Here is a 10,882-nt window from a genome sequence, read left to right on the forward strand (position 1 = left end):
CCTTGCATATGGAAGGAGCGATCCGTTGAGTTTTAAATCGCTATTATCAGCTGTGCCGCGGGTTAAGGAAGCGACGAGGATGCCCCCCAGGCCTTTCCCGTACGCGTTCCTCGTCTTGCTCGGTGTTGTTATCTCGGCGTTTGCTGCCCAGGATTTTCATCACTATCTGCGAGGTACGTTCAACAACGGCTCTTCTGTATGCACAATAATTATTTTCTTCTTCCAATCTGACACATCGTCAATAATCACAGTTGCAGTGCTGGTTGCTATTCGAATTAGGTACCGATTTTCTTTTTCCACATCCTTGACCTTCGTCCTCGAACCAGACTTCGATATCTTTCATTCGGACAGTATGTATGTACGTATAATACGTACTTTAGGCGTGAATTCGCGAATACTTACCGATGATACACAACGCACCTTATTCACGTTGCTTACCAATTTCGCTTTATCCATCTATTCTTTCCTTCTAACGTGTGTTTCACCCACGTGACTGTATCTCTGCACTATACTTTATGTACCAGATAAAAAAGGTCTCTATCGTATGGAAATTGGACTTACACGATGTGTGAGTATTCCGCAAGTATTATCCACCCCGAAAGTTTTTCTTATTGTGTAACGCCCTCCGAAGGCGTTTTAATCAAATTCTGGCGCGTTATTTTTCTGCCGACAATTTACGCACTAAACCATACTGGCCATTCGTGTGGTAATCGAATGAACGAATTATTCGAGCAGAATGCCAACTTGTAGTTACACTTATTGTCAGCTTGTGTGATAAGTGACTCGTTACCAGCTCCGCGACACCTGTGGATTCATCAATTCATGTGTTCCAAATATTAAGACATTGGTCAGCGCGAATCACCGATGAACGCTCTTCGTTCAGAGCATTTATATATTTTTCTTATTCCATAGACACGGTATATGTCTTCAACTAAAGGAAGTACAAGTGACATCATCCGTAGAGAGATATTTATAAATATATTTTTTAATCTAATATTTCAATCTTATACTAACAATAAGAACGTACTCCTGATTTTGCAGTAGAAACCAACGACAATGCTTACCGTAATTATCACAATGATGTTTACCGGCGTTATACTTACGTTAATTTTTTAGGATCACCTACTTTTTTGTACTTTTTGTAGGTCCGCGGGTAACTTGATATATTTCGTGAAAATTATAAACAAGACACGCCCTTTCACTTTCCTGTTACATAGCTTTTACATGCAATAGTAGAGATTTATGTACACTTATTCTATAAGATAGTTGAATCAAAAGGGAGCATTTACCTGGGCTTACTAGAAGGCGCAGTACGTGTTTCAATTTTCACGTAAATCTATAATTATTGACGCGAATTATTACCCTCGTATAATCTAATAGTTGTTCATAATCTCGACGTACGTCTGATAGTTTGTAAAAAACATCCGGGTGTATAAGAAGATCATTCCGTATCTTGTTGAGAATCAAAGTTATTAAAACTGCAGGGATTGTCAAACTGAGCTGCGTTTAATGACTATCGAAAACTACGAACATCATTTCTGCACAACATAGACGTCGAAAGTACGGATCAACTTTGTCGCGAACTGTCGGTGATAGGTATTGATTAGGTGTGAGGAAATGGGAGGAAGGCGTGAATTATATATTTAGGACTAAATCTACCCGGCATCTCCTGTTACGTTATTGCTTTTGACTTAATTTGACTGACGTGATTAGACAAAACTGGACAGAAAAGTACGTCCGCGTTGCAAGTGAATCGTTATAACATACACACTGTACGAAAATTGCCCGCTGTATACATACTAATATGACCTGGCCAAGAATTAGGGTGTAACAAATAGCTATATCAGGCTTGGATTATTGAATGGGTTGGCACTTGAGAGTCTATCGCGTTAGACACACTATAGGACAGGACTTATCAAACACCATTATCTTACCGAACCGGAAACTCATTTGCCGGCAACAGTTTGCTCTCGCAGTTAGCCGCGACCATGCAGCGGTCATATAAAATCTATAATTGGTGAAAGATGCGGAGGTTCCCAGTATTTTTGGGAAAATGATTGCAATTTATTGATAATAATTATCGCAGGCGGATCGCAAGCTTTTCCTATGAATTACATTCCAACTTTATTCATAAGGTTTGTCTTGAAAGTACGTGATAGTTATATTAATCGAGCTAATTTCTAGCGTGTGATAATTATTTTTGGGTCACGGGTATTGCTGAATAATAAAAAGGCACGATGCTTAAGTTTACGAATATTCATGGAGTTTCTATGAGAATTCCTGCGGATTTGCATATTTCTTATTGTGTTTATAATTGCACATGGAAAATCGGGAGTAATTCCCACAACCTTGCCGAAATATCTCTTTTGATAAAATCTGGAAACATCCAGGTAATTAATTTATCGTTATGACAAATTCACAGAATCGCAAGCAGCTAAAAATATATTTGTTCTCTAATTATGATCGGGTTGACTGAGTTGTAAAATTCTATGAACTGCAGGTGAAAATGTAAAACAATTTAGTAATGGTGCAGCGCATCGCAATTATACTATTACGCGTAATTAATGCAGAGGTGAAGCTGCGGTGTTTCTTCAATTTCAATATTTAATCCGATGACCGACAGTCCTTTACTGTCCAAACTCTATATGTATAATTTATATCTGCAGTTTTTTGTCAACCCCATGAATATTCAAGACGCTCATATCGCGATCCGACACATTAGACATGTTTAATAATTTTCAATAGTAGTGATATCGGACCGGTCTGCGTACAGACCCCGATACCGAAATTTTACCGACAATTTTAGCCGCTTCACAGCCCGGACACAAACCCACCCCCATCCCGGAAAAAGGGTTTGTGTCCAGACTGTAAAGCGGATAAAAGTGTCGGTAAGATGTCGGTATCGGGATATGTAAGCAGAATCGGCCCTATATCACTACTTTCAACATCACCGTCGACCGCACTTGCAGCACATAGCTCCGATATACAGGCATGCAGTTTCCTCCTTCCAGATCTGACGCCAGAACCTTCTTCCGAAAACTTGGCTCTGACAGACCTGCAGACGTGGTTATTAAAGCCACGAAATCACGATGCCGCCACTTACGGTTCACTGCACTACCCAGGCTCGAAGGAATTTATCGAAGGAACTCGCAGATTCCTTGAAGCTTTGATTGACAAGTCGAGGGTGGCGGTCCATCGAAGGCTCGGCAAAAACCACCGTTTCAATGAAGGCGGCACGGTTCACCGACCATACGCGGGACGGTATCACTCCAGAGAGTCGCAACCGTTTCTGATACACCCGAGGTATCCTGTGTTCAACGAGCCACTGGCTGAAGCGACGTCCCGCCAAAATCTGCAGGACTACCAAACGGCCGAACATCGTCACCGTAGCCAGGATGGCTTGAAACACGAAATGAAAAATCGACCGTCACTTGATTCTTCTTCAGCAGATCGTTTTCCCTCCAATCACCAGGAGCCGGAAGTCGGTGATTCAAGAAGCCACGCTAATGAGAACGAAGTGAAAGGAGATGAATTCTCTTACATGTTTGCTCAGCCGAGCATCCCCGATAAGCAGCCATCGTTCGCCCGGACACCAAACGATCCAGGCTACTATGATGGTCTCGAAGTGACGCGTAAGTATTCCTTAATCGTTTGTCGATTGCGAAATTAGGTTTCCTAGGTCACAAAACAATAGATTTCCCGTGAGTCACGCGTACCTTATACCTAAGTAATGATCCGCTGTGCCTACAACCGCCGTTTTCCTTTACTTTTTCCCAGAAACAGATATGGAGGACTTCCAAGACAAGAAAAGAACAGAGCGAACCCAGGATACCAGCGTGGACGTTAGACCGAGTCAGGACCAGGAGTTGGTGAAATTAACTGAAGTAAATTTTCCGACGGATGGCAATAGCGACGACAGTGACAACGACAACGACGGCTACGATGACGAGGACGATGCTCCAAGAGCTCCTCCAGAACTTCAGCGTCGCGCCGAGTCACACGGTCCCTTGGTCACATCGGTTGACCACAAGATCAACAATGACATCTATTTTGTTGGTACGTGGAGGAGCGTTTATCCTATTCCTATCTTCGCGGAACCATAAAGTATGCTGTTGTCTTATAGCTGCATCCTACATTAATACGTGCATGACTTTCTGCATCATGTTTCAGCGGTTGTAGCTGGTTGCAGCGCCGCTGCTATGTTCGTCCTAGTGCTGATCAGTCTCACCTGGTGCAGGTATGTACGATCCTTAAAATGTTTCGGTACTTACAATTATTCGGCCTGTGTCACTCGGTTGTTAAAAAATATTAAGAAGAAAGAAGTGTACTGTATGAACAGAAAAGAAACTGTGAATTTGGAATAAGAGTAACATATCCCGCTTCCTACAGACTTCAGCGCGGAGCTAAGGCTGCAGCGGATGTCGAGTATCCGGCATACGGCGTGACGGGTCCCAACAAGGATACATCGCCCTCGGGTGATCGGAGGCTCGCTCAATCCGCGCAAATGTACCACTATCAACACCAAAAGCAACAGATCATTGCCATGGAGAGGTACGGAGTATCAATGAAATTCTTCTTCCTTAATTTGAATCCGATCAGCCGATTCGTGACGCAAATGGCGTTAAAATTAATGCGAACATACTGTTTTCGCAGTCGAACCGCGGCGGCTCGAGATCCCGGCTCTGTGTCGGAGGCGGAAAGCGACGAGGAGAACGAGGAAGGCGATTACACCGTATACGAGTGTCCAGGACTCGCCCCGGTATGTATCAGATTTATTCAGTTTCACAGCGACAGACGATGACAATAGTCGGTGTTCCACTTTTGAATGTGCGTGTTTTGAAGACGGGGGAAATGGAAGTGAAGAACCCGCTGTTTCACGACGACCCAACCCCTGCAACCCCGGCGGGACCGGGGCAAACCAACCGATCATCAGAGGACCACATGTAGTTTCGACTGGGGCGAAATAGACCCTAAATTGCAGAAACCTTCCCCTGCTGGGTTTCCTGGTGCTTAGTTCACTCTGAATGTATCATATCCAAAGTCTTTAATCCAATAGTATACATACATTATAGATGTACACACACACACACACACACACACACACACACACATTATAAATACTATACATAATTAGTATGCCATACTGCAAAATCCTATATGACTATTTGTACTGTGAGACGAATCTTTTTCGTATATCAATAACTATAAATGCGAAGTAGGTATGTTCGCGTATTCTTTCGAGACGCATAATGAGAGTCAGCCGCGCTGCGAGGAAAACGAATAAGTAAATTAATATCAAATCGAATGAGAATCCTATACAATGCCTACATGGAACTCGGTTTTCACTCGGGGTTATTTTTATACCTAGTGTGGTTTTCACAATATACGGATTAACAAACACTACGAGTAATCCGCGATATCAAGTAATCTCTGCGTTTCATTCTTCAGCACGAACTTGAAATACGTGTAATTTATCCATCGTATCGATTGCTCTCACGATTGAAGTAAAGTCGAGGTTTTGTTTGCACGATGTGATATGCGAGAGTTTTTGGTTTGAATTTCACACAAAGAACCGGGACGATTCGATTACCGTCGAATCGTATACCTATTTGCACTTACTAACAAGAGTATAATATTGCTTCCTACGTCCAAAGTTCAGGAAATTAAAAATATCATCTTCCATCTCTACCGATAAGCTTATTAAGAGCAAATTAACTTTTCTCAGCGACGTTACTAATGTTGCATGTCATCGTCACATGGAACTATAGGTACCGATAATTTGAGAAATCTTACAGAATTTTTAAATTGTGTTCTGCTTTGAACAGAAATGTTTACTTGAATACAATATTATTTGGTATTATAGTTGCATATTGTGAGAGAGGAAGAGACAATTTTCTCCTTATAAAAATGCAGGTAATTCTTTTCGAGTAGGTACATCACATTTACGGGCTTCATTCGTTTCGTCTATTTTTTTATGAGTATAGAGAGTGACTATTTATCGAACGAATATATGAAATGCGAAGGCAAGGTAGCTCACCGAAGAGAAATACGGATTTTCGGATGCTAGATTCTTATTCGTTTGAGTATTTGTAAAGTTATATATTATCAGCCGTACGTTTCACACATTGACTATCGTAGTGAGGATTAAATCAGTTTGTTGTTAATTTTGTTTTTCTGTGGGGCCACCTTGCATATAGCAGAACTTTGAATATATAAATATATTTACAATTGAATATATATATATATATATATATATATATATATATATATATATATATATATCTATTAACAGACGTACCTATGTATACATCCGACTATATCTACAGTTGAAAAAGAGACTTTTATTGATGTTATAATGTATAATGAATCAAAGAATTGAAAAACCCATTCTAATAAAGTATAGCGTGGCTCTTTTAATAATATTTTTTAGTAATATACCTATGTAATTATGCGGATCTCAACACGGATCAAGAGTCGTAGGTCCAAGTTGTTTTGCATTATACGCATTCAGTTCGTAAAAAAAAAAATAAAAATACCGAATTAGCATAGCGTAAAGCACCTTCTTGTATGTATACGTACATGCTATATAATATTAATTTTTTCTTCCACACGTGGTATTGCTAATATATGGCAAATTTTATTAATTTACGCTCTTCCAGTTAGAAAAAAAAGAACAACAAACCGCTAGTGTCTAGTGTGTATTAGAAATGATGTATTATTATTTTACTAAATAAATGGTTTATTTTATAATTTGTTCGAACATCTTTAAATTTTTCGCAATAATCTTTATTACTTGAAAATTACCACAAAATCCTGCAGAGTTGCAGACTGTCCGTAAAAACTTCCTAATATCTGCCGGTGCTTCACATGTTCAACCACTTGTTCAACCGTTGTCAACACAAAAATGACGGACATTCAAATGTTTGGAAAATAAGCAAAAAATTTTATTTCTATTACAAAAATTGCTGACAACATGCTTTATAGTAAACGTAAGTAAAGGGTCAACGAGGTAGCAGTGAGAGGCACAATAAATGTCTGATCGTAGGCCTCCCATGCGGACAACTCCAAGGATTCTTTATTTGACCCATTTGCGTCATAAGGCGACGCATATCGACATCGTTCAATGCTTTTCCTACCATGACAGCTCCACGGCAAGCTCGCGAGGCAAGCATTTGCCGCACTCGACTTGGACGAGGTATTCCATCTCCGCAATCGATACTGTCGTCACTTCCTCCTTCCCTTATCAGAAACACCAACTCCTCTATGTCTTCTTGACCAAATTGCCAATTTCCACTAACAGGTATTCCCGTCACCTCTACGCGATTACCTGGATCTCCTGGGGGTAATCAAAAAATATCCTTTGTTCATGTTTCTAGTAATCAAAATTGCTTTCTGACATAACACTTATGTTTATCTCCGTGACATCAAACTTACCCTGATCATTTATTTTAAACGTAAATCCATTGTCAATAAAAGTTTGTTGGTGCTCGATCAGTATAGTTTCGTTGAGTACGGCAAGATTTAGTCGCTGAGGGGCGATCAACTTCTGAGTACGAAGTTTTGTTTCCGCTTGCAATTTTTCAAAACGGTACTTTTCGTCAGTGGCATGCTGGTCCACGATAAATAAGTCGTCGTCAAGCCGTGCGACGATAAAGCCAAGATTAAACTGTCCCACGATCTCCATCTGCATTCATAATTCACATACTCAAGATGCAAGTGTGCGACTGCAAGGAATAAATTACCAAATTAACTGGATATGCTAGAAATAACAACCCTGCATGGTTGAAATTCAAATTGTGATTAATTGTTGATATCGTTGAAATAATGAAGACAGCCATAAGAACTGCAGCACCTAAAATGCGTATGAGGCCATAAAACAGTGACGGAGTGAAATGAAAATGTAAGTAAATAGACCTTATCAAAGGAGTCTTTTGTCAATTCTCGGCGTAATTCCTGCTCTGCGTCTTTACAAAGATTTGGTTCTATCTTTGTTCTAAATTTCACTTTTCTTGCTAGATTTTGACCATTTATTCCTTGATGTGCCTTACAGGCGACAAGAGATTGTTTTATCAAGTCAAGATTAATTTCCATTGTTGTTGTAGTTGACTTTGTCGAGTACCCGAGTCGTGGTAGATTTCTTTTTTTCTCATTTATTTCTGTACGATAGGATACAAGACTGTTACTATCTTCTTGAATATTAATCTCAGTATTTTCCGGAGTAAGCTGCTGCCTCTTAGCTGGTGGTTCTTCCTTAGCTATGGAAGATGAGGTTCTCTTAAAGGTAAAATTAGGTTCGACCAGCTTAGCAGCGGTCAAGCTTCCCAGCGTCTTTTCCCAAGTTTGTAGAAGGCTCGACTTGAGACTGGCCAAAATTAATGATTCTTGTATTAAAAATATGGTTCTTTTGTCAGGGGTGACATTAACATCTGCGCAATCTCTCTTCAGGTTTAAATTCAAAAATACAAATGGATATTGTTTGGCATTGTACTTGTGATAAACATGATTAACAAGCCTTGATACTTTCACAGGATCGCACGGACGACGGTTGACATAAAAAAATTGTCTGTCTGGAGCAGAACGACCCATGGAATGATCGCAGCTCGAGACGTAACATTCCCAGGAGAAATTGTTTTTAGACTTTTCAATGACGTCAGAAGGTAGTCCATATTCTTGAAGTACAGAGTCCTCCGGTAAAATTTGTTCAACTTGAAGTAGTCCGTCGAGTGATTTTTTACCAAAAATAGATAGTATATTATCTTGGACACTGGTTGCGCCGAGAGTTCCCAAAACTTGAGAGGATTGTTTCCCAGATATGGTGTTACTGCACGTGATCCTAATATTTGTAGAGACTAAACAATATCCATACAGGACCTGGATTGCCTTTGAGAATTCCTTTTTATAATTCCTTTGAAACTCTTTAGCTCGGACGGGAAGAGCTTTGAAAAGATTTCGAATGAATACAGTTGTACCGACTGCCCTAGCACATGCCTCTTTTTTCTTTAATAATCCATTTTTGTCAAATACCAGCTTGTAGCCATGTTCCTTGCACTTGTGCCTGGTAACAATGCTCAATTCAGAAAGCGCGCATAAGGAACTTAGCGCTTCCCCTCTGAATCCAAAAGTTCCAACCTCGGTCAGGTCAGAGAAGTCTCGAAGCTTTGAAGTGTGGTGTTTCAGCCCTGGCCAAAAGATAAGAATGTTCCGCGTAAAGCACACAGGTAATTGGACGAGGTGCCGAGCATTGTAGACTACAAACCTAGACCCTCCAAGTCTTCCTCAAGTACTCCGCACCCATCGTCGCTGACGCTAACGCAAGTCCGTCCGTGATCGGTCAATTTAACCTCAATCAATTTGGCACCACTGTCCAAACTATTTTCAACCAGTTCTTTAATCGCAGTGGCTAAATCCAGAACAACCTGGAAATTTCGATTCGAGTTACATGTACATCATTTCAAGTCATGCGATCCTTGTGATTTTTGTACATTCGTTCAGAACCGTAAGTAAACAATGTGTAACCTAACCTGCCCGGAGCAAATATGATGAACGGCATCCTTGCTTATCGGTTCTATTTTTTTCGACGTCTCCGCTGTTGGTATCGCCTCGTCCATAATTTATAATTCAAAGTTACTTGCAGTAATCTTCGCGATGCGCCTATGTCGCATGCTTCCACAAATTGTGTTCCAGACACACCTCAGTCTACACGCAAGTCTACAGAAACTTACTTTAAAATGCCGGTATTCTAGCAAGAGGGGGGGGGGGGGGGGGGGGGGGTAGTCGGAGGGTAATGAACGCGGAGATACATCTTCTTGAGTTTTCCATTTCCTGTTAGTGCGTGAGCACTGATCTTTCATTTAAAGATGGGGGATTCCCATTTGTGATCGCTATAATGAGAGTTTCTTGGGACTGACAAAAAAATTAAAGGTGATGGGAAATCAATTACTTTATTAATTTAGTTTATTAATATTTTGGGTGTTCGAGGGAAAAAAAAAAAAAATGGTCAATTATTTTTATGAAAAATTTTGCCTGCTGACCCTCCATTTCCGTAACTCCGCAGAAAAAAAACAAACGTAGCTGTCCATCAATGAGCCAGGAAGAAGAAAAATATATTCTGAACGAAATGATTCAATTTATAATAAAAAATTCGATTAATTTTTTGTGCCTAATCAATCATTTGCGTTTGTCAAGTGACCATTTCGTAAAAGAAAAAATCCCTGACTGGTTCATTGAACGATAGCTACATGTAAACGAATTAAAATGCCGTTTGTTTTTTTTTCCAGATAACCATAGTGTAAAAATCCTGGAAACCAGGCGCCGCGGTTTTTTCTTTCTTTTTTTTTTTTTTGAACACCTAAAATATCAATAAATATAAGCTGAAAATTTCTAAAGTAATCGATACAACAGTTGAAGTTTTTCTAAGTCACGACAAAACTCTCATTTCGGCAGTTATAATATTTTGAGGGTAGACGGATTAATATGATAGTGTTAAGTTTTTACTGTTGGTTTCTTAGAAGAACGAATTTTGCTTTGCGATTCCCAAGTTTTCGGTATGCGAATGCAATTACGTACTTATAATGCTGCATATTAAAACTCATGAACAATACGAAAGTATAACGCCTTTACGTCAAACAAATGTATTACTCAGGGTCATCGAACTTTGTAGCCGAGTTCAAGGTCCATATGCTTTTTTAAGGCGATGCAGTACTTCTGCCTTCATCGACCGAGCAAACTCACACTAGATTTCTTGGCCCCTGAAATGCAGGGAATGTGGGAATAGTAACAAGTGTCGAAAAACCGTAAATTTTTTTACAAGGCATATTCATTGTGCAAGTCACGTTGATATAGCCACGGAAAAAGGCGCAACTTGAACACAAGAAGCGCGATG

General features: G+C 40.1%; 3 protein-coding genes across 5 annotated transcripts in view; 1 reads left to right on the forward strand and 2 right to left on the reverse strand.

Annotated features, from left to right (window-relative positions):
* Positions 1–10,882, reverse strand: part of LOC107220436 (methyltransferase-like protein 17, mitochondrial) — a 28,061-nt gene that overhangs the window by 9,282 nt on the left and 7,897 nt on the right. The gene's annotated exons all lie outside the window — the stretch shown is intronic.
* On the forward strand, positions 42–6,624 carry LOC107220435. Its single transcript, XM_015659031.2, has 7 exons — positions 42–173; positions 3,012–3,632; positions 3,778–4,056; positions 4,171–4,237; positions 4,390–4,551; positions 4,654–4,759; positions 4,843–6,624. Exons 1-7 carry the CDS (start codon positions 80–82, stop codon positions 4,945–4,947), a joined length of 1,434 nt encoding a protein of 477 aa, XP_015514517.2. The 5' UTR covers positions 42–79; the 3' UTR covers positions 4,948–6,624.
* LOC107220422 (mismatch repair endonuclease PMS2) lies at positions 6,612–9,742 on the reverse strand. The gene is made up of 5 exons (XM_015659015.2): positions 9,522–9,742; positions 9,257–9,416; positions 7,915–9,179; positions 7,435–7,684; positions 6,612–7,336 (listed from the first exon to the last, which is right to left on the reverse strand). Exons 1-5 carry the CDS (start codon positions 9,606–9,608, stop codon positions 7,002–7,004), a joined length of 2,097 nt encoding a protein of 698 aa, XP_015514501.2. The 5' UTR covers positions 9,609–9,742; the 3' UTR covers positions 6,612–7,001.

Source organism: Neodiprion lecontei, chromosome 2 (assembly GCF_021901455.1).
Source record: "Neodiprion lecontei isolate iyNeoLeco1 chromosome 2, iyNeoLeco1.1, whole genome shotgun sequence".
NCBI classification, from domain to species: Eukaryota; Metazoa; Arthropoda; class Insecta; order Hymenoptera; family Diprionidae; genus Neodiprion; species Neodiprion lecontei.